This window comes from Lethenteron reissneri, chromosome 54 (genome assembly GCF_015708825.2).
Source record: "Lethenteron reissneri isolate LAM-NWPU_2019-01 chromosome 54, ASM1570882v1, whole genome shotgun sequence".
Lineage (NCBI taxonomy): Eukaryota > Metazoa > Chordata > Hyperoartia > Petromyzontiformes > Petromyzontidae > Lethenteron > Lethenteron reissneri.
Genome location: NC_083832.1, coordinates 10,899,575 through 10,924,193, shown reverse-complemented (window position 1 = coordinate 10,924,193; position 24,619 = coordinate 10,899,575). Strand labels below are relative to the sequence as shown.

Sequence of the window (24,619 nt, the reverse complement as noted above, 5' to 3'; positions counted from 1 at the left end):
TCATCCTCATTGTGATACCCACCACATCTCAATATAATGCTGCGCTCAATTCCCCTTGCACAGAGTAAATTCATAATAAAAATGATTCATCTCTTAAAAATGCAACTGAAATATCCGAGTAAATGAGACCAGTGCATCCCCGTGGGTGTTGGGATTGTATACGCTTTGAATGATTGTGTGCATTACAGCGTGTCTAATTTAGCCACATGCGTGCGTGTGTCCATTTAGGGAGAGCCGGTATTGGAGTGATTAGTGCGCTGAGACAAATTTTACAATCCAATTTCAAATGCTGCTCAAGGCCAACATCCGTGGTGAACATATAGACCGGTCCAGAGCCCCTTCTTTGTCGACTCAGCCATAAATGGGAACCTGGTGCAGTGTGTAAACATCAGTACTGGGGAGATAAAGGTGGCCCGGGGTGGTTCTGGCCACACCACCACCTCGTGTCCCAGGCTGACCTTCATGGGTGCACGCTAACAGTACCTGCACAAACAGTCTGTTGAAGCTACATGGCGGGAGGATTTTTGTCTTCGCTGGAATTCTTTTTGCGGTGTGCTGGTAAGTGCTTTGTAAATGTATAGGGTTGTTACCATCTGCCCTGGGAGTCCAGGTTGCCCACTGGGTCCGGGAATTCCTATAGATGGCTCACCCTGTGTATAAAGAATGAAAGCACACACACACACACGAGCACGCACATGTGAGTACGCACACAACCACACACATAGGAATACACAAACATGCATGCAATACGCACTTACCAGGGACACATGCACACATTCATATGAATACAAAAAAAACCCAAAGATCCCCCAAATAGCCTCAACAGACTGTCAGAGCAAGTGCTGTCAGCGAGTAGCACCTATGAAGGCTGGAACGGCACACGAGGGGGTGGGTGGCCAGCACAACGCCCGGCTGCCTTTGTCTCCCTAGTGGCGATGTTTAAAAGTCTGTTGAGGCTCTTCGGGCGATCTTTGTGTTGGAGGGCGGTCTTACTTTCTGGGAATGTCTATATAATTTCATGCGTAGATGACAGTTTATATTATAAAAGCCCCACGTTCCGTTTGTCCATCAACGAAATTGAGATCCTTTCAGAAGGCCTGAATCAGAAAGTTATAGAACGAATTGGACCCCCAACCCCAAACGTGGTGGTAAAAAGTTGATCCAACAGGGTTGCAAAAATAGTCGAAATAAAAATGTCACCCCCCAAAAAAGAAATGTATTCCACAGGCACATCTGCCTACACACCCTACATACAATAGTCAGTAGTATCTGCACACATTGGGGGGGGAGAGGAGGTCATCAGTGGGGGCGACGGGCAAAGCGCAAAGTGCCCAAAGGCCCTCCGCATGGTGTCAGAATAAGGCCGGCGAAATTCTATTCATATACGACACTATTTTGTAACTCTCCGCTCTCGACTTTGGCACATTGACTCAACAAGGCAATGCAGCCGTTGCGTAACGTTCGCAAACGAATTCGAACGCATCTGCAGGGAATGGCTTCGAAGGCTCCCCTGGGTTTCTTTGCGCCGCGCAGCACTGGGACAGAGATGGGATCGCAAAGTGTCAAAGTGGGTTGCCGCGAACGCGGCGAAGGAGTTTGCGAGCCCTTCGGAGCTTTCCAGAGATTGATGGTGGGGTTCAAACCGCGGGGCGCCTCTCTGCGGCCAAAAAAAATCGACACTGGCGAAATAAAAAGGGGACTTTTTTTTGCTTTTTGCAAAAGGGGCTCCTCTTGCGGTGCCGGCCCCAGGCAGCCGATTGGTGCTGCTGGGTTCTTCGGTTCTGCCACGTGCACGGTTAAGTCACGTGCACGGTTAAGTCACGTGCACGGTTAAGTCAGGTCCTTCTCAAGGGGCGGTAACTTGATGGTTTCAGCATACGCGGAGTTTGACTTCTATATTTGGGGTGGGGTGGGGGGGTTCGCTTTGTCCCTCACATTATGAATCTACTGAAAATAAATTAATAAAGGTATCCACTTTTGGGGGGGGGGGGGCGTTGTCCCCTCGTGCCCCCCTGCAAACTCCACCCATGGGTTTCAGGCCGGTTAACTTTGACTGCACATAATACCATTATTTGTTTTTTCTCGCCAGTTTTAAGGACAAATTTGTGTATATCTTTGGCCTCATCAACTGAACCTCATCAACTGAAAAAACTATTAAATTATTGATATCAGGAAAACTAGAATTTTTTTTATAGAATATAAACTATGCCATTGAGTTTTGGGTGAGGGACCAATATAAAGTGATTTTAGAATTAGTTCTATGATGCCATCTTCTGGGGGCCATTCCAGATACATTGTGATGTTACACTGCTTTTTATCCCAATGGAAACTTATTTTCCTTATGACATTACATCAACCGCACCTTGGAACAATGAATAATACTTATAACAATTGTCAACCCTTTGTTCATCCACTGCTGGATGATGGCCTCCCCATGCTGTGTCAGTCATGGTTTTTTTTTTTACTTCGTCATGCAGATCAGTTGATGAAGCTAAAGGAGGGGGGACCTGAGCCACTGATGTTGGTTATGCATCACGGTGGCGAGATGTTAACCACCTCGCCTGGTATACATGAGCGCGTGGGTTCGATCCCCGACCCTGACGCCTGCTGTACGTTAGAAGTTTACGCGTCTCTCTCCCTGCGGTCGCGTGGATTTTTCTCCAGCTCCTCCGGTTTTTAAATCCTTTATATTAAGTTCGCTTGCTTGCGTGCTTGCGTGCTTGCTTGCTTACGACCGTGCAAATCTTTCGGTCGTTTTTTAACTCACTTCCCGTGATCCAATCGAGCTGACATTTTGCACACAGACTCGTTGTGACAGACAATTAATGTTCGTGAAAATGTTTTTCAAAATTTTACACTGTTTAGGGAAAACAAATTAAATATTTAATTACCAATTGCTTAATACTGGGACAATCATCTGACCCATAGGTGGCAGCCATCTCAAGCCAGAGGACGAGAGGACTCTAGCCGCCACGCATATAAAGGATTTATAGTGAAAAACTTTGTTTTTACGGGTTATACTTGTTCCATTTCACATTTAGAAACATGCGTTGAGTATTTGGGTGTGATAAATGTCCACATGATAAGCCGCTTCACTGAGCTAACATTTGTGGCCAGGCCGCTTCTGAACAAGAGCTCTATCGTACAAGGGGCCTTTTCCGGAAAAATAAAACTAGTTTAAAGTTTAAAATCCAACTCAGATCACAGGGTTCAAAATCCAGCGCATCAACCACCGCGTCATTGCTTCTCCTACCCTTTTGAGTTCCCAATGATTGAAATTGATTCTGACAACTGCAAAGTCTTTGAGAATGGAATGATTATCATCATCACCACCATTGGTAATTCCATTGCTGGATGAAGGCAACCCAAAGCAGCCGGGCCACCAGGTCCCCCAATCCTGATTTTCAACAATTCATCGAATTCATCGCTGCGTCTCTTTTGGTCGACGACGTCCCGTCAGATGTGGTTTTTAAATCCTTTATATTAAGTTCACTTGCTTGCTTGCTTGCTTACGACCGTGCAAATCTTTCTGTCGTTTTTTAACACACTTCCCGTGATCCAATCGAGCTGACATTTTCCACACAGACTCGTTGTGCATGACAATGTATTTTCGTGAAAAATGTTTTCCAAAATGTTACACTTTTTAGGAAAAAATAAATTATATTTAATTACCAATTGCTTAATGGTGGCAGCCATTCATCTGACCCATAGGTGGCAGCCATCTCAAGCCAGAGGACGAGAGGACTCTAGCCGCCACGCATATAAAGGATTTATAGTAAAAAACTTTGTTTTTACTGGTTATACTTATTTTGCTCTTTCATCTGCCATCGCCCATTCTAGCCATGACCACTTCCTGCCCAAGCCCCACTATCCTTTACAGGCAGTGTGAATCTTGTCAATTATTCACAACATCACTCGTGGCTTGTACTCCAATGGTAACAAACACATATATTCGGAAGAGCATAAAAGGAGATCGCTTGCGAGTCGCACCTCAGCGCTGCTGTTTTGTGGCTCCGTGTGGTGCTAAAATTGTTTTTTTCAGAAACAGCCGTGCACGCGAGAGAGGGAGAGAGATGTGCGTGTGCAGATTTCGATTCATCTTCACGTTGTGTTTCTATTCATGTATTTTGCCGGTGTTCTACTACCTACCTGTTCCGTGGCTTCTACTACTGAGCAAGACAAAGAGAAAACGGAGTACGTCTCGTACTCACTCACAACAGCCCGTACTTTCCCAGCCGCGTCTTTTAACGCGAGCCAAACGCGCGTTCTCACGTTTGCCCATCCATTACGGACGCTTTACAACACAACAAAAACTGGGCACCCTCAGTAATGTGTTCGTCCTCTCTCTGTGGCCTCCGCTGGGGCTGAGTGCTGTTTTAAAGCAGCTATTGTGTGACCACGTCGAGAAGAAGGCGGTGTAGTGAGAAAGATCCCGCATTGTGAACACGGTGAACCAGGGTTCGACAAAGTGGTGGCGAAAGCTCTCCGAACCTTGCCTGGGACTTCCCTGCAGCACCACAAAGGCCCTGTGTAAACGTCAGCGCTTGTGATACAGAAGGTGGCGGAGTGTGCTACTGGCAACATCACCCCTCCATGGGCCTTTCCCTTAACCAACCTGCGCTGGTGAGCGTGGTGAAGTTTGGTTGAATCAGAATATTTATTTATAGTGGAAGTTATTTCTCACAGATGTCCAGTCGGGGCGGGTGAGAATGTTACAACAAACTCCACGATCAACACAGAGCGCAGGCCCCCCCCCCCCCCCCCTCATCCAGCAGTGGACTGATAATGAAATGCAGCTTATTATTATTTCATTATGGCCAGCCACCTTTGTATCCCCAGTCCTGCGGTAATGTATTGCCTTCAAATCCTGACACCATGACCAGGCATTTGAACGCGTGACTTGAGTGGAGCTCTTGATCGCTCTAACGATAGCACCACCCAGAATAAACATACCCAATTCTGCGGTTTGGATATTGGAGCAAGTGTTGTTAGTGAGCACATATTAAGGTCAGAATGGCTTTAAAATTAATGGCCTTGACAGGTGGTGGTTTTGCGAGAATCAAATATGGCCAGTTGCCAATGCCTCCCCAGTGCTAATGTTTGCACTGAAAAAGCAAGCGTGCCTTTTTTTTACTCAGGCCAGTTCCAGCTAGCAGGATTCGAATCTAGGGAAGATTTGAATGAAGACAGCGGAGATTGTAGTGCAGTGCAGCAATAATAATAGGACCAAAGTAAAGACGACAATTATTAAAATAGTTTTCTTGACACAATCCATCCACTGCACAGCCTTCTGGGAGCTCATAATTTCGGCAGGCATCGATGCCACACAAGCAAACTGTGGACCGGTCGTCACATCCAGCGTCTCATCGGCAGACTTGCTTCGACCGCCGCTGGTGAACTCCCAGATGCTGAAGGCAAGGGCCCTCTCTTTAAGATGGTGGTTCCGAGCTCACCGAAGATGTTGAAATACATCACTCAAAATCATCACGAGCGTCACTCTGCAGAATGTACAAAAACAATTTCAACTTGTGACGTGCCACAGGGTAGTCACACGCTCTCGTAGGGAGAGCGAACGACTCGGAGGAGCGAGGAATCACAGACGAGCAGAGAAACGGGTAGCCACGTGGTGAGCCGATGCTAAATTACCACCCCCCCAAGCTCTGCAGTCCTCTATATATAAAAATGTTATTGGGCAATTAACGAGCGTTTACGTGCGGAATTAAACCGGAGCGCCCCTGGGGAAAACGCCACGAGTGCGACGTGGAAACGCTCGATCCCACACAGACGGAGCGCAGGTGGGGGGGGGGGGGGGGCACGTTTGTTGCCGTGCCGCCTTCTCCTGGCATAGCTGAGGGGGGGGGGGTTAACGGCCTCCATCTCGATGCACAACGTGCGGGCGATCCACCCAACCCAAACCCAAACCCTCGCCGCCTCCCGCACCGCTGGACTGGAGGCAGCGGGCGCCTCGTTGTATGGCCACCGCTGCGGTGGCGGCTGCCTCATTGGCGGCGAATGTTTTGTTGTTGTTGTTGTCGCGCATACCCCAAGGGGCGCGCACCGATCCCTGTCAGTCACCGTTCAAAGGCGTGCCAGAGATATATATATTTTAAAAAATACAGAAAAAATAATACAACACGGTTAATGAAGCTCACCTTGTCGCCCTTTTGTCCCGGTTGGCCTTTGAATCCCTACAAGAAAGAAAAAAACAGAATAGAGAAAAATAACCGCCGCGCTAATTGTAAATACTGCGGCGCGAAGATAGCGATTCAATATGCGCAGTTCATGCCTGGGCCGTCCGCAATCACTCCGTAACGAGCAGCGTCATTGTTGTGCGCGATGCAATGCCTGCGCGCGTACCGCTGGCAGGTGCATTACGCCTCCTACCTGGCCGCCTAATTAAGCTAACAAGTTGTATTACTGTGGCGCGCTTTCCATTATAACTTCAAAACCGTAAGGGCCACAAACCCCCATTACGCCGTGCAAATTTTGTTCGAAATCACGTTGGCCCGCTTCGCGCCAGTTTCTTTGAAAATGTCGCCCTGCGGATGAATTGAATGCGGGCAATGGAATGACCCCGACGCGGGGGGTCAGCGTTGCGGTCAGAAATGAGCCGAGTGAAGCCTGAAAAAAAAATACAAACGCTGCCCCTGGTATTGTTCTGATGTTCAATGTTCAAGCGAGAGTCCCACGCTGTGAAACCCCCCCCCCCCCATCCCCCCTGCCCCTCATCTCCCCTGCCCCCCATTTCCCCTGCCCCCCCCATCCTCCCTGCCCCCCCTCACCCCCCCCCAATAAGAATGCACAAAACCTGATTATATGCGAGGTGGCCAGGTGGCTGATTAAACCGGGTTCTCAAGCAGAACGTATTTGACTGCGGCAACAAAAATCATATTAAATTGGGTTTGTCAATTAATTCGGCTCGTAACAAGCCAAGGGCGTGCCCCCCCCTCCTCCTCTCCGCCGCCGCCGCGGTGTTAACGAACTGGGCTCGCGCGCACTCCACAGAGGTCGCCGGTTCGAAAAGACGGTGCCAGTCTATGAAGTCTCTCCGCACCACCCCTGTCAACCCCTCAGTCGCCGTGCAAACATTGGCGTGCACCCCACAGGTCCGTGCGCGGTAGGGGTAAAGCGCGTGGGACTCGCCACCACGTCGCGGTGTGGAAGAGTCGCGTGAAATATCCTCTAGCAGGGGGGGGCTCTCCTGTCCACTTTAGACAGCCAAAAAGGAAGGCAGCACACACGCACACACGCGCACACACATACGCACACACACACGTGCACACATGCGCGCACACACGCACACACGCACACACACACACACGCACACACGCGCACACACGCGCACACACACGCACGCACACACGCACGCGCACACGCGCACACACGAGTGGATGACCACCGCGGAGATGGAGTGATGAAATCGGCCGGCGTGCAAGGGATTCGACGCATCGTCGCCGTGCAAAGTCCGTGAGCGATGACGACGTTGTGGGCAGGCGTTTCATCCAGAAGCGGAGAGATCATGGCGGACGACGATGGCGACGATGGGTCTTGATAAAGGCTCGCCACGACTCACCGTTTCTCCTGGATCTCCTTTGTCGCCAACGTCACCCTAACGCGCGCACGCAGCACGAATCGCACGCACGGCAAACAGAAGCAAACGACACGCGGCCGTGCGTGAGCCGCCACGAAGGGCAATCGGCGACGGATCACGAATAACATCGAGAGGCGGGCGGGGTGGCGGGCAAAAAGCGTTGTCATAGATAACGATAGAAAGAAAAAACTCACAAGCCATGATACTGCGTCACGTTGACAGCGGCGCACGGGCAGGAATAACCAATACTCAATCACGCTGCCCGAGAAAAACCGTGGTGGAATGTTGCCGGAACGCCGTGTGTTGGGAGTGAACATTAGATAGAACCCTGCGCCTGCATTCTGGAAGGAATCAAGGATTTGACTTTTTTTCTTCCCCCACCACACATTCACTTTTTCTGATCCTCCTCCCTAAACTTTCCGCTAACTTAGTAAGGCTTCCGTAGGCGTGCGTGAACTCTCCTGTGATCTGAATGAACTGCCCTGGCCGTGCCTCTGTATCAGCCAGGCAAAGGATGACCAGGACATTGGTTTCATCACGGTATGTATGTATATATACACTCAATATCTACTTCTTCTTTTGTTCATCATTAAAAGGCCATAACAAAGTAATCACCTCTGAAACATGGCTATTCTCCAGCTATGCGCTATAAAACAACACTATTTTGGGGCTAACTCGACCCTTGGTATTAAAAAAATCGCCTCACTCTACGCTTGGCACATTCGCATTTCCCACGTGACTTCATCCCATTTGCACCCCTGCCTAAAAGTAAAAATATACACAATTCCCTTAACACGCGGCCCTAATACTGATGGCTGTAGGGTCTGCGAAATCCCCATTATCTTCCTATTATCTGCCGTTATCCATGATTTTATCAACAATGGACAACGAAGCTGCTTCCAAATACTTGCAATGTCGCAGAGCAAATTCATCCTATGAGTCTCTGTGTGAGTCTATGGGTTTCCGTGTGAGACTATGGGTCTCTGAGTGTGTGGTTCTCTGTGTGAGTCTATGGGTTTCCGTGTGAGTCTGTGGAGGGAGTGAATTGCAGCAGCAACAGAGAAGCGACGTTCCCCTCGTCCGGCTCGAGAGGTGACGGCGCTTGACGAGGCTGAGGAGGCCAATTGAGGCAGAGTTGATAAGCAGTGTGGCGACTTCCCTCCTGCACGGGGCATGCATTTGGACTCATGTTTTGTTGGAGCTTGCTTTAACTAAACGAACCCAGCGGTGGTGGCGGACTATCCTCAGGTGACAAGTTCTCTTTTGACGCACAAACCCAAGCGTCCCAGCCCCTGCATGCAGCGAGAGCTCATCGACCAAACAAGCACAGCAACAGATGTAAGCCTGACGATTTTATTATTAGTCATATACAGGTTGTCTCACCGTATCGCCTTTGAATCCCTCCAGTCCCTTGTCGCCTTTTTCTCCCTAAAGGTGAAGACACGTGATCGTCCAGGTATAGAAAAGTCAGGAACTCGCACAGAGTTAGCGACGCATGCCGAGACAGAGCCCCTTGATGATCTTCAACAAGGCGCTGTTCGAGCAGTCATATATATATGGGACCTTTTTTGCCAGCATCAATAATGATGAAAAATAAGAATTTTTTTTTTTTTACCCTTTCTGAGCTATTAGTGTTCTAGATATTTGCTTTGTCTTCTTGCCGTTCGCCTTTTGGCGTTCTCTGGTCAAACACTGGCGAGACGAGGCCATGAAGGAGGCTGTCGTTTTGGTGTCGGCCAATCAGTTTCATAGACAATGAAAACATTATCAGAGCATCTTCTTGGTTATTTCGGTAAAGTCACGTAGAAGGGAAATAATAAAATAATAAAAATAAAACAATAAAATTATTATCACGACGTTTCGGCCACAACGCAAGCAGCCGTCCTCAGGTGAAGAACAGGTCTGTCGGGAAGACAACTCATTCAGATGCTGTCTTCCCGACAGACCTGTTCTTCACCTGAGGACGGCTGCTTGCGTTGTGGCCGAAACGTCGTGAGAATTATTTTATGATGATATATTTTTATTATTTCCCTTCTATGTGACTTTACCGAAAGAACCAATAAGATGAATCCCTGCAGTCACGAAAGCTTTAAGTCGAAAATTATCAGAGCATGTTTGTTTACATGTTTTGCCACAAGTATGTGTGGTTAATGCAGACTTGGTGCTTGAACATCTGAACACCTCCTGTTTAATTGCCAGAAAGGGGAAAGCCGATTATTATTATTGCAGATTCAAATCACGGCCAGTAGTCTATGAGCTCAGACCAGATGCATCACTCGTCGGTAACAGCCCGAGCGGTTCTAGTATCTTCAAAGTGACCAACAACAGTGGCTCGTGTGGTAACCATTTGAAACGAGTGACTTTTCAAACAATTTCCTGTTATTAGTCACATAAAACAAATTGGTACGGCGAATATTTTACCACCTTAGGCGGTACTGATTTCCGCCGTGGCCCACGGGTTGCAGGTTTCATTCAGTCCTGCACCACAAATCACATTTGCAACTTTGATTCCTACACCGCATATCGATGGTTCAATTTGAATGTGCAAATGTCCTGGTGTGGTCAGGGACTGTTGTTGTTGTTGTTTTGCCCAAGCTTGCATTTAGTGTTGGGAAATCGGCAGGAATTTATGCACTCGTGCAATTTTAACTTCATACTTTATTTATTGCAGTTATTTATTTTTAGTAACTTGCTTACCTTGAGTCTACGTTGCACTCCTATTGTTATTTTTTGCATTGTTTGTTGGTGTGACCTCGCTGACCCCGCCGCCTGACTGGTCATCTGTGAAAAAGAGCTTGGAAGCGCATCGGATTTCGTCCAGGATAAATAAAGATTTCGATTCCGATTCTGACACTCACCCGGTCGCCTTTCTCTCCTCTTATCCCTGTTGGCCCAAAAGCCACATCACCTGGCTCCCCCTGGCAAAAGACAAAACAAATAGACAGACAGACACGCACGCCCACGTATACATACCAGAATCAGAAATGTATTTCCTGAGTAAAGCCCAAAGAGCAAAGAATCTCTTTTTTCATGGAGCGATTCGGCTGGCAGACAACATCAAAGCATTCCACGATTACAGATTTAGAAAAAAAACTGACGCAATAATAGCAATTGTGTTGAAATGTTACCTCATTCACACTTAATCCATCCGTGACTTTAATAACAGAGTCGGTTTAAATGAAGACAGATGGCAGAATTGGAGATGCCAAGAGACGAAACTTAGTTGGTTACCAACGCTATGGGGGGCAGCTACATTCAATTCCTTTTATCCAAATCATGTACGAAATCTTGGAACTGTTAATAAACAATCAGACGCGCCTCGCATATTTTTTTAGGATCGTCCAACGGTAACAACAATAACAGGTGAGACACACTTGGGGTTGCTCTGACAGGACCCAGCGGTGGCCACGCTCGTCACTCGTTACAGAGGTTCACGGTTCTAATCCGGTGGTCCTCCCCGGTTAATACTGCGCACTATAATAACGACGCACGCACCATCCTCTTTCCAGCAGACGTCAAAGATTATTCCCTGACGTCATTAAAAATGAGCAGGCCATCGTGTGCCCGGCGTCACGGTGGGAATTTGCTAATGCTAGCAAATTTGCTCAATTCATAAAATGACCCGCTAATTACTCAAATGAGGGATTATGCATAGGAGTCATCGCCCCCCCTACTTTGAAACTATTGCAGACCGTGTCTGTGAAATGTGAGCGCCGTCGCAATAGCCTTGGGCTATAAGAGTGGCATGCATACCAATTGTTTTAAATGACGAATTATATCACTGTGTATGCAGGCACGGATACATATATTCCAACACTGTGCATAGCCAAACCTGCTAATTGGAAGTATGCATGTATGTTTAACTTCTTTCGCACCATATGTAATCAGAGGTTGGGAGGCATGGGGGAAACACAACAAACTAAAGACAAAGAAGCGTTCTAAAGAAAGTCGTTTTCAATTTAAACTCCTTGCGTACGATTCCTCCTGTATGAAGTAAAACACACACACACACGAGCCCTTTACCTTGTCTCCCTTAGGTCCAATCGTTCCAGGTACAGACTGAAAGAAAACAAAACAGGGTTCCCAGATTCACCTTCAAAAACTCAAAGCCATCACGCTCAAGGCACGCGCTGATGTGATGTTGTCTTCGTGTCAATTGTTCCGAGCCGTTAAAAATAGGCCCGGCTGGCACGCCGTGACAAGGCAGTGATAACGTAAGACTTTGGTTAAACAAAAGTGGACAAGGACATTACCGCAAGAGCACGGAATCAAATGGACGAGCTCTCGCCTTAGATTAGCCAAGCTCCGGTCGAAATGCGTTTAAAGGTGTAGATATAAAAAGGAAGGAAAAGAAAAAAAGTGATTTGTCACGGCTGGGGCAGGTTACCGAGACAGGCATTGAAATGACATCAGGAGATTGAAGCCAGGAGTTGGGCGGCTGTAAGAGGAGGGTCTTGAAAGTTGTCTCAGCCCGGCGTTAATTCAGGGGGAAGCCACGCAGCTTTGTGGTTCAGATACCATAAGAGAGGTTCTTGAACGACACTCAAATTTAGAACAAGTGGGTGTGCCCAAAAGCCAGGCGGTGGTGGCTGTGGTAATGCTAATGGTGATGATGAGACTGTGACAGCAGACGTTGGAGGTTGATTTTGAGCTGTGCAACAACCGTGAGATCTGGCGGAGGGGCGGAAGGAAGCAACGGCGAGGTACGACTTCACGAATGGCACTGGGTGGGGGTGTCAATCCCCTTGATCGAGAGACTCTTACCACACCGGGAGGGCCAGTGAAGCCGGGTTCTCCTTTGAATCCGGTGAGACCAGCGGGACCAGGAGGGCCCTATTAACAACACCGCCGGCAAACATTCAACGCGCTAGATCAATCGTTGTGCGCGATTGCAATTCACGGGTGTAAATCCATAAACATAAACATTCTCACGCATGCGGTTCGAAGCACTATACCGTGGAGCTTCAGAATCAATATTAATTGCGGCGTAATTCTACCTCTAAAGAATACACGTACATGTTAATATATAAATGCATACACTCGTGATTTAATTCCTGTAATTAAGGTAACCACTCCCCTCCTCCATGTGTACAGAGAGACAAAGATCTTGCTTTGCCTTCATTGATCGGGAACGGAAAGTGCCTGTGAGCGAACACCACCTTGTAAGGGCAACGCAGCACATGAGCACGTGATTGTGGTTAGCAACACGTTCAGCCACCTTTGTCTTCCCGGTGGCTATGTTCACACGCAAAATCAGATGCTCTTATAAAAGCTCCCCCCACCCCACACACACACACGCGGAGAGAGAGACACACACACGGAGAGAGACACACACACGCAACCTACACGCACACACAACGCACAAGCTACACACACACTGAATACACAATCATTCAGAATCTTTACAAACACGACGTCTGCCGAACAAACAAAACAAAAAGCAATAAACACCACAAGAGAAACTTCGGGCCTGCCTATCTCATGCAAATTTCCTCCTCTAAATACTCTCGGTGACATAAATAAATCTAACCAGCCCTCCTTAAAAAAGGAATAGACATCAAACATATTTCAATACGCGGCCCTGCCTAGTGCAAGTGTATAGAGGGCCCTAACGTGCAAATAAAGGCAAGGCTGGAGGAGATGAGGAGGCGCGTTGACTTCTCCTGGGGACGTTTCAGGGCTCCGCGTCTGGAATTAAATTCTGGCCCCTTCCTATTTCACTTTTAATTTTCGCCCCGCACGCCCAAGACCTTTTGTGATTTTTCAAATTAACAACGGTAATGTTATACGCGCGTGGCTCTGCATAAGGTGCGATTTTTATACGCGGTCCTGTATATATATATGCGCAAAGGACAAGGTGCAGCCCGTCAATTGAGCCTCATGGCGGTACCCCGGGCTACAATGGGACCCCGGCTCTCGCATAATGTCCGTGATGCAGTCGTTCTTAGTCTGTTGGTGGTCGGCGATGTGGCAATCGACTCATCTCGACGCTCTGTACACGATGCACTATTTAAAGTTGAAATTTTCTATGACGGATTTTGTTATGCTGATGTTTGGCGTTTCGACATAGCGAAGTGGCACTGATTTCGGATTGATTGATACCCCAGTCGTGGAGTTAAGTACACCCCTGGAAAAAATTGTGTCCCAGAAATAAAATATTTAATTGTCTCGACCAGTTTAATCTAATCGACTAAATACGAGCACTCAGTTATCAATCGTTGGTGTGAGGGGGAGAGACATTTTCTCTTCCTAATACCACCGGTTCAGGCAATCAGCGAACTTAATTTAAAAAAATTATACACACTTGGAGTCAATTACCATTTTTGGTCTTTCTCGGAGCACTTGCAACCTCAAATAACGTACAAAAGAAATATCTTAATCTGCGTCTTGATGAAAACAAACTTCGTCTCGTCAGAGCCAGGCGTGCTTTCGTCTGTGGTGGGCAAATCGTAGTCACCGTCACGCTTCATGATTTATGTCCTCCTATCACCATCGTTGACTACAATTAAAACAACTATTTGTTGATTAATATTTTCATCAGCGCCATCTGTTAAAAATTCCACATCCTGGGTCAGCCGGCCTGCTTGGCTCCTGCCGTCTCTGTACGTTTTGTCTCGCAGCGTCCTAACAGACTCAAGCGGCCTCCTCCCTTCTCCTCCCGCCTCCTCCTCCTCCTCCCCTGCTTCTCCCTCCTCGTCAAGCCCCAATGTCTCTCGACCAGATGGGACGAGCGTTAGTTGTCTGTCGCAGCTCCGGCCGTCTGGAATTCACTGCCTCCATAGACTAATGCCCATAGACTCCCACAAAGACCCCTCGACTCACTCAGAGACCCCAAGACTCACACAGAGACCCATAGACTCACTCAGAGACCCCAAGACTCATACAGAGACTCATAGACTTACACAGAGACGCATAGACTCACACAGAGACTCATAGACTCACACCGAGACCCATAGACTCACTCAGAGACCCCAAGACTCATACAGAGACTCATAGACTTACACAGAGACGCATAGACTCACACAGAGACTCATAGACTCACACAGAGACCCATAGACTCACTCAGAGACCCCAAGACTCATACAGAGACTCATAGACTTACACAGAGACGCATAGACTCACACAGAGACTCATAGACTCACACCGAGACCCATAGACTCACTCAGAGACCCCAAGACTCATACAGAGACTCATAGACTTACACAGAGACGCATAGACTCACACAGAGACTCATAGACTCACACAGAGACCCATAAACTCACTCAGAGACCCCAAGACTCATACAGAGACTCATAGACTTACACAGAGACGCATAGACTCACACAGAGACTCATAGACTCACACAGAGACGTATAGACTCACACAGGCTCACATAGAGTTCATATCACGTGATTGTTTTCGATCATCTGGAATTCACTCTTTCCTCCTCTCTCACTGCGTCACGCATCGGCGTTGTCACAGCTCTCCGAATCTGAAGACTTTTCCCTCTCTCCAATTGATTCTCCCGTGCCTCTGTTCGCATGACACACCATCAATAACCGAATTAGTAATTTGGGAAATAAAATTTATACTCGGTGGGAGACTCGGTGAGTGAGTGCGGCTTCAGTGGGCAATGGGAGAATTGTGAGAACGAAAAAATAATTAACGTCTCTCGTGCTGCAAGAGTCATGGGCACAAAACGCATGGGGCACCCCAAATGGATATGCACATGACCCCTGACATTCACCGGTCAGTATTATGAAAGCTTTGCAGCGTTCGAAATGCAACGTCCGAGTGCCACGATTGATCAGAATCAGAATTTTGTACGCATACTGGAGGAATCCGATGAGCTACAAAGCTGTTTTCTTTCACAGACTTCCAGTAACCGTGCCACCACGGCCGAAGGCAAATGTGCCCCTGTCGGGTTCTCACAGAGAAACGCGGACACAGATTCTGCCCGGAAAAGGAGCAAACAATCTTTAATAATCTGGGCAAGGAAAGCTTTGATAATTGGTTTTTTTACCCTTCTATCTGGCAACAAAACTGACACCTTTTTACAAGGAGTCATGTTTGCATAGACCGCAATACCTGCAGTCATAATACAAACAAAAGAACATAACTCTGATGTGCACTGTCCTTGAAGTTGATTGGTCCACACCCGAGACAGCTTTCCTTAGAGCCTAGTCTTTCCTCAGAGCCTAGTCTCACATCAATGTGAGACTAGGCTCTAAGGAAAGCTGTCTCGGGTGTGGACCAATCAACTTCAAGGACAGTGCACATTATCAGAGTTATGTTCTTTTGTTTGTATTATGACTGCAGGTATTGCGGTCTATGCAAACATGACTCCTTGTAAAAAGGTGTCAGTTTTGTTGCCAGATAGAAGGGTAAAAAAAACCAATTATCATATTTTTACTGGCAAATGAGGTTCCCATAAGGAAAGCTTTCTCCACCACGCGAATTACGGCGCACAGTGTGTGTGTGTCTCAGCACCGAAGTGAGTGCCAAGGCAGCGATCATTACCACTGGGAAGCTAGGAGACAATGGTGATAATGTACTTTTGCCCATGGTTACTGAATGAGAATATTCCAAGGTTTTTTTTGTCCGTTTCCTTTCGGTAAAAACCACCGACCACACAACACCAATTTGCTTTTACGAACACCCGTCAAACAGAATAGCGCTGGTACAATGGAGCATACGGATATGTAGAAGTGCACTTTGAAGACGATTCCGCTTTGATGTGCGCTGTGCGCCTTAAATGCGATGCATCAAAGTTTCCACAGCACTCCTTTGCTCTTAATGCGCGCACATCAATTGTGCCTTCAATTTCATGATTGTAATAATAGTAATTTATATTCCTCTGTTCCACGGAGGCTTCCCGCCATGCGGTGTCAATCTTGGTGGGGGGCGGGGGGGTGTGGGGTGGGGGGTTGATTGACCATACTTCACCACGCTGGTCAGTGTGGGTTCGTGATGCGGTGGGGGGAGCCAGGGACCGTGTCAATTGAAGTAGACGAACGTCTGAACATGGTTCCGTGACCCGCAGACGTTAGATCAAACTATTTTCCCCTGTGCTAATCTGAATGACCCAATCATACATTGGGGTGGAGTGTGGTGCGCGGTTAGGGAACCCGGTGGCCTCGAGTTTCAATTCACGGGGTCGGCTCACGTAAGTTTGCGAGCGATGTCCGAATCAGTTCTGGAGACCTATCACCTTCACCAACTGGCAGTAGTGGACTGGAATGGTGAAGTATGGTCAAAAGACCTGGTGACCAATCAACGGGGGAACGGTGAAGCCTTCATGCAGTCGTGAAATAACGAAGGGGTGTAATCTAGAATGAATCATGATGACATCGCTATCCGGCTAGGAGGCTCAGCAGCAGTACCAGCTGCAGGCGGAGAGTTCAAATCTACGTTGGGGGTCGACTCAGCTCAGGAACTACTTTGGTGGGGGGGGGAAGTAAACAGCGGTTGTCCTATGGATAGACTTGCTCCCACCGTATGAATGGCTGCACACAGACAGGAGATAATGGAGATAATCGCCACTGAAATGGTCGTTCAAGGAGCAAACCATTGGCTTTGTTTTGAGGTTTTTCAGAGGAATCTTCCCTGCACTGCATACACTGCTCGTGCAAACATAATTAGGAATTAGATGAATATACGCTCTCTGATAAGGCTGTTGATTCGCAGTAATTAACACATCTCGTCTGAGCATTTCATTGAGCGTATGGGATTTGGGCTCAAGGATCTTGTAAGCTAATTGAATGCTAAACTCCGGAATGAAATTCGGCCTCAAGCAAGCCGAATGAGACATCGCCTTAATTTGAAGTCATATGAAGTTGTATTTTCAATGCCCCATTGATCTGCTCTGCTTCATATTGCAATTGGATACATAATAAATGAGAATTTCAGAGCTTGTAAACTCTACTTATGAACGAGGACTATAATTATATTGTTTTTTTTCATTTTCAGTAATGATGCTGGGATACAGCAAATGTAAACATCCCTCCAAGTTAATTGTTTTAAATAAATACAAGTTTAACGACACGTAAATTCATGCATGATACGTGCGTGTGTCCGTGTAAAGCTGTGCAAATGACACGTACGTGTGTATGCAGGTGCGTACACACAAAGGCAACGAGGCCGAGTTCTCTATATTTTTTTCTATAGGCCGACAGCGCCTGTCAAGTTCGACACGCCATGCAAGTTGGGTGGTGTGGCCGGAACCACGCATGGCCACTTTTGTCTCCCCAGTGCTGATGTTTGCACACTCATTTGAGGCCGATTTGATCCGAGGAGAGGCCGGTTCGTATACTACTTGCCACCGATATATTAGTCACAGCCGAGAATCAAACCCAAAGTGACCGGGTTTGTATACACAGGGCGCTAACCACTGTGCCGCCTTCTCCCCACACAAATACACATGACAGACACAGTAAAGACAAAGATCCCCCGTATAGCCTTCACAGACTGTTGGGGCAAGTGCTGTTAGCGAGTAGCACCTATGAAGGCCGGCACGGCACACGAGGGGGTGGGTTTCCAACACCACGACCCGGCCACCTTTGTCTCCTCAGTGACGATGTTTACACACCTCACTAGGTACTCATTTGAGGCCGAGTCGACCTAGGGGAGGCCCAGGACCGGTTCAGATAATCGTCACCGGTGTTGGCCGTGAGCGGGAATCGAACCCGGGTCGCCAGGTTCGTAGCGTAGCGCGCTAACCGACCGCTACCATTCCGCTCCCTATACACTAGACAGACACACACACACCTACACATATGAGTACATGCACATGCGTTGTGCGCTGAAGTGCGACGGTAAAACGTGAGCTCGAACCATCTTTCCGGGCGTTCCGTCTTCTCCTCTGACTCCGGGAACGCCGTCTCTTCCAGGAGATCCTGGCTTGCCGGGTTCTCCCTGCGCCACAACACGAACGGCAATAAAAATGAACAAAGTGGCCACCTCGTAAAACGCGGAGACACTCGCGACCACCACCAACGCCAGACTCAAGGGCCTTGCTCGAAAGAGCACGGCGCAGCGCTCTGTTGCGTTTCGGTGGCTTCTGAGCTGGTGATGGAAATTCCACGTCCCTCCGATGGGGCCCAGTCTGTTCTTAGGACGAGGGCTGTTAAATTCTAAAAAAATTAGTCGCACTCATTTCAGTAACCATACAGGGGCAATGATGGTGACAGTAATCTTGATTAAAACAGCATCCCCGCACACGAGTGTAATTTATAAGATGTTGCCCACACAGGCCTTCCTTCAGCGGGCCAAACATGTACAAGTTCAAGGATGACGAGATCTGGCCTCTTGAGTCAGCACAGTCCATGCCTAATCTTACAATGGCCGCTGATGTTCTCAGGCTCATGTGTGGCCTGGCATTGTCTTGTTATAAGACACCTTTTGCCATCTGGCAAACCTTCATTACATTTCTCGACATTCCCACGGTTGAACAGCTCAAATTTTGTAACAGCGAAATTAAATGGTTACTGAGAAATAAAACAGGAGCCATCACTTTTGGGACAGCACTTGCATATTCATTGGGATCTCACCGGGTTCAATTAAACAGTCCTCGTCTTCTGCTTGCGTGCGGCACAACACTTAAAATATCTCAATGTAATTTTTTAAAGGCATGCGACGGTTTCAAGTGAGGCTGAATGTCCGAGGTGCAGAGCTCAATTCGACGAAAGTGACTGCGTTGAAACATGTACGCACCTCTCTTCCTGTGAGACCGGGAGGACCCAAAGGACCCTGTGAATAGGATGCATAAATTGACACAATCAATGCTGACAAGGCATCAACAAGAGCACAACTCCAAAGTGCAGGATTACCTGGCGCTCCCCACCGAGGTTGACTTTTTATTCTTCGCAAGGCACGTGGCCTGACTTCCTAACTCGGAGAGCAAAGAGGAGGTCTTGGTGAAACTTATTTCTCTTCATGCACCCCCCCGCCGCCCCCGAAGTAAAATACAAGTCCAGTATCCACATTGGATTTTGCTGCACCATCCTCTGCTGTCCACTGCAGAGCCCCTCGCAGCCTATAACACCTGCTGCACGTGTCGGATACCCATCCATCAAAAGGTATGTGAGAGTGCAGTGGTTAGACAGTGCGTGGTCCAAACTGTGTTTGGCATCTGAGATCAGAAATCTGAATCTTTATTTAGACTACAGGAGGACCGGTGAACCTCCGAAGATATGTTTCACAGGTGTCCAGTAAGGGGGCCGGATCAGCGAGACGGAGAAAAGTTAATCAAGTTACGAATAAATACATTTTATATAGAAGTACAAATTCCTTGGAGATGTGATGAGATCGGGCGCGTCGTAGATGACATGGGTCATAGGCAGGGCCGGATGATTCCGATGCTGGGGCTCTGAGCTATGTCAAGCTCAGGAGGCCCCAAAGCATTACAAACAAAAAGTTAACTATTCTCACAAAAAGGTCAATGCACATGGCAATTGTAAAAAATTATATTCGCAGATATACATCGGCAAAAAGGTGCAACATTTGATTGCGTAATACTTTAAACTTTGTATTTTACATTCGTATTTAGAGCCCCCCCCCCCACCCCCGGTCATAATGTTAGACCCGAAGCTGTAGCTTACGCCTACACCCAGCACCAGTCACACGTCATGCCCATTCATCCAATCACCCATCGTTCAAACGATATCGCGAGAGCACGACGCACACTGGCGGGCAGAGGGGAGAGGGAGGGGGGGACGTCGATGGACTTTAACGAAAGCCGCCAGACACTTACAGGGGGGCCGGGTGGCCCGGGGGAGCCGAGAGGACCCCTCCCGCCCTGCGGGCCAGGTGGGCCCTGCAAAGTAAACACCGCAGAGACGAGGACACGGGATGAGGAAACGGTTCACCCCGGGGGGGGGCAGGGTCAGACATACGCACGACGCGCAGCATTATCGAGGCACCTTTTTTTTGCTGTTACACGCTTTGTACGCACGCACGACGGCGAACTTCTTTCGCGCCGTACGTAGCGATTCGTGTGCAAATCGGAAGACGCCTTGACCACAATCGTGCATGGTTAACGTCGGGGAGCGGTGGTTGTAGTACGTCAGCGCTGCGCTACGAACTCGGCAGAGACCTGGGTTCGATTACCCGCTCATGGCCAATACCAGTGACGATTATTTGAACCGGTCCTGGGCCTCCCCTAGGTCGACTCAGCCTAAAATGAGTTCCTGGTGCGGTGTGTAAACATTGCTACTAGGGAGACAAAGGCGGCCGGGCGTGGTGTTGGTCACCCACCCCCTCGTGTGCCGTGCCGGCCTTCATAGGTGCTCGCTAACAGCACTTTCCCCAACAGTCTGTTACAGGCTTTGTGGTTAATGGAGACTAGCACTTTAAAATCTAGATTGAAAACGAATTTCTTTATAGAAATGCTTTTTGTGTTTAGTTAGCTCAATACGGTGCGAGAGAAGTTCAATATACATACATACACACGTGACACCTTGCAATAGTTGTGTCTGTGTCTGTCTGTGTGTGTGTGTCCCTTCTACGTTATTTTACCGAAAGAACCAAGAATATGAATGTTTGCATTGTCTTTGAAACTGATTGGCCTACACCAGAGACAGTCTTCTTCATGGCCCAGTCTCCGTGTTCCTGCACTTACTGTTCAAACTTTAATACGAGCAAAAACGGTCCCATGATATGGCAATGTAAGCAGGCATGCTTTTTTTTCTTTTCACAACTTACCACTGTTGTTAATCCTTGAGGGCCACTCGCTCCCTGCAAATAATGGACATATGAGATAAATCGTGATCACAAAAAAACAACCTTTCCAACACTACAATTTTAAGAGTAAAAGCGAAAAGCTGCAGCCCTGCAATTGCTTGCCCACGTCACTGCTGGTGGATGGGCCTCGGACTGGGAGCTCTAGAGAACACCCCTAAAATGATTATTTGCCTACTCCTGCCCACTCCCATCTAATCTTACTCTACTCCCCTCCACGCACTCTCCTAGCTCTCCCCTCTCGTCTCTATCAACCCTCCATGCACCATCCCCTACCGCTCCCCTCCCATGTCACTCTACGACTTTCCATGCACTCTCATACCTCTCCTCTCACAACTCCCGTCCATGCTCGTTCCCATCATTGCCCTCTACCACGGTACGAACCCTCCACGCTCTCCTACCCCTCATCTCAACCTACCCCCGTCTACGCGCTCTTCCACCTCTCCCCTCACTACTTCCCTCGACGCACTCTCCTACCGCTCCTCGCTCATCTCTACGAACCCTCCATGCACCATCCGCTACCACTCCGCTCTCATGTCACTCTACCTACCCACCCCACTCGCGCCAGGCAGACGTCAAACAGCGCCGAGTGGCCCTTCACCCGACTCGGAGCAAGAAGCGGGGGGGGGGGGGGGGGCTGGGAGTTGTGTGGTGTTGGTGAGATCGACGAGACTGCGAGTCCATGCCGTGGGGTCGCTGCCCCATCAACGGGGGGTGAGAATGACGGTGGCGGGTGGCGGCTGCCTATGCCCCCCCCCCGTCCACCGAAGTTGAACATCAGTGGGGCGCGCGTGTGGGTGACAAGGCTGACGCGTCAAATGCCTGTGGGGGATTTACCTCGAGGGGTGATACGACCCGGGGCAGGAATTGATTACGTGACTCATGCCTCCTTCCACCTGCGAGTGGGTCATTAGGCCCGGCACTTCGGCAGGAGTGACGCAAGGCGCTCGCTAGACCCGAGATGAGACTCTGCGCCGTGACCTCCCGCCGTGACCTCCCGCCGTGGCCTCAACACTGCACCCAGCCCGGCACAAGCCGCGGCGACGCCACTGGCCACTTCATGGCGAGTAGCAGTTGTCTGTATATCATTGTATTTAGACTTTTATATGTGGGGGGCGGTAGGGTAGTGGGTAGCGGTAAGCGCGCTGCGCTACGAACCCAGTGACCCGAGTTCGATTCCCGCCCACGGCCAACAACGATGGCCATTATCTGAACCGGTCTTGGGCCTCCCCCAGGTCGACTCAGCCTCAAATGAGTACCTAGTGCGGTGTAAAAAAAAACAATTGGCACTGGGGAGACAAAGGCGGCCGGGCGTGGTTTTGACCACCCATCCGTGTGCGTGCCGGTCTTCATAGCTGCTCGCTAACAGCACTTGCCCCAACAGTCTGTGAAGGCTATACGGGGGCGGGGATCTTTATCTTTGTATGTGTGAGGATCGACGTTCACAACAACGAGCGGAGCGGCCCTGCGTCTACCACACGGTGAGGTGTCACGGCGGGGGAGGGCACAGGTGATGGCATCTGCCAATCATCTCGGCCTAGTCAGCCCATACTACACGGGGCCTGTCCCGTTCATCTCCTGGCAGCCGAGTCTTCGGCACTCCACGTGAAGGCCTCAAAGTGCGTCTGGCCAGGCCCATACACCGTGATGATCACGTCAACGGCACTTAGTGGCGAATGACCGCTGTTGTATATATTTGCTCTTTCTTTGTACACGTGGAGTATTAACCCATGTGCCTGTGTGTGTGTGCCGTGCGTGGCTATTCATTCAATGTGTAGTGACATCGTGGGCACCACGGATATGTGGGTGCAGTAGCGGCCCTAGAAGGGCTCGGTGAGCGCTGACTGGCAGTGCTGGGTGGCACCACGCTCTGCGTGCAGTGCCCACCCCTACAGGATGGGGTGTGAGAGTGCCGGCCATGGGAATGGGGTTACCAAGGACCATGGCACTCCGGTTGACCCTAGAGGACACGTGACCGGTAAAGTCTACACAGGGCCCCACGTGGGGGCTAGGGGTGGTCACGTGTCAGGGCCGAGATCCTGCTCGAGGGTTCTAGAAGGTGGGAGTGGCCAAGGGCGGGGCCAGCCACGCCGCAGAGGATAGAAGCCGGGTCCCCCAGAGGGACCGGCTGCTGTTGTCATCCTGAAGAATCTACGTTCTATGTCCTACAGAGCCACCAACACGTGGACCCGGACCCAAGCTGTGGTCTGGTCCGTTGTAGCTCGTTACGTTGTAATTAGTGTGGTTAGCCTGCTGGTCACCACCATAGGTTGTTACTGTGTTAACCCAGTGTTGGTGTTAAATAAATGTGTTGCCTCCAAAGAGTACGTCTGCGACTCAGTTGAACTCACTACAAATGCAGAGAACTTACCTTTGGCCCAGGGGGACCGGGGGGACCTGCAATACCTGCAGGACCCTGAACACACAAACAACAACAACCCAGCACTTAATGAGAAACACTTCAGAAATACCTTGAGACAACAGGGCTTGCAATATCTTGACAGTGTTACTGTTTCATGAAAGTGCCAGTTGCAAGCAGGTATTTAGCCAGTGTGGAATGACGAGGGTGTCGTGTCTGGGTCTTCCCAGTGCGGTGCTCATTTCAGGACGAGTCACCCTATGGGTGACCCCATTTCAGGTGCAGCCGCTTTCCACTGATATTGTGCGTGGCTGGAAGTCGAACTCAGGCTACTCGGATTGGTAGGGCAATGTACAACCGATAGTCACACGCAAAAAAAGATCCCCCGTGTAGCCTCGACAGACTGTCGGGGCAAGTGCTGTTAGCGAGTAGCACCTATGAAGTCCGGAAGGGCACACGAGGGGGTGGGTGGCCAGCACCACGCCCGACCGCCATTGTCTCCACAGTGGCGATGTTTACACACCGCACCAGGTACTCATTCAAGGTTGTGTCGACCTAGGGGAGGCCCAGGACCGGTTCAGATAATCGTCACCGGTGTTGGCCGTGAGCGGGAATCGAACTAGGGTGGCCAGGTTCATAGCGCAGCGCGCTAACCGCTACACCACCGCTCCCCACACACACACGCACAGACACACACACACACAGCCGCACATGTACAGGACAAAGATCCCCCCGAACAGTTTTTAACAGACGTCTGGGGCAGGTGTCGTGACCACACACAGCTACATAACTACACACAAAGACCCTTTTCGTTCTGGTAGTACTGCGATAGCAAATTATGTCAGTGAGCACCTATTAAGGCTGGAACAGCAACCTTGTTTACGGTGGGGTGGTCCAAACCATGCTTTCTCACCCACCTTTGTCTTCCTTAATTGCCGAAAGACACTGTCCCC

General features: G+C 49.1%; 1 protein-coding gene across 3 annotated transcripts in view; it reads right to left on the bottom strand.

Moving 5' to 3' along the window:
• LOC133356529 (collagen alpha-1(VII) chain-like) overlaps positions 1-24,619 on the bottom strand; it is a 71,803-nt gene that overhangs the window by 34,259 nt on the left and 12,925 nt on the right. For all 3 annotated transcript variants that reach the window (XM_061574083.1, XM_061574082.1, XM_061574084.1), the window contains 12 exons: positions 23,679-23,723; positions 21,272-21,304; positions 20,322-20,384; positions 19,283-19,318; positions 18,404-18,484; positions 12,356-12,424; positions 11,615-11,650; positions 10,450-10,509; positions 8,975-9,019; positions 7,574-7,609; positions 6,153-6,188; positions 591-650 (listed from right to left, as the gene is read on the bottom strand). In XM_061574083.1, coding sequence (XP_061430067.1) covers positions 591-650; positions 6,153-6,188; positions 7,574-7,609; positions 8,975-9,019; positions 10,450-10,509; positions 11,615-11,650; positions 12,356-12,424; positions 18,404-18,484; positions 19,283-19,318; positions 20,322-20,384; positions 21,272-21,304; positions 23,679-23,723 — 600 coding nt within the window. The remainder of the gene's footprint in view (positions 1-590; positions 651-6,152; positions 6,189-7,573; positions 7,610-8,974; positions 9,020-10,449; positions 10,510-11,614; positions 11,651-12,355; positions 12,425-18,403; positions 18,485-19,282; positions 19,319-20,321; positions 20,385-21,271; positions 21,305-23,678; positions 23,724-24,619) is intronic.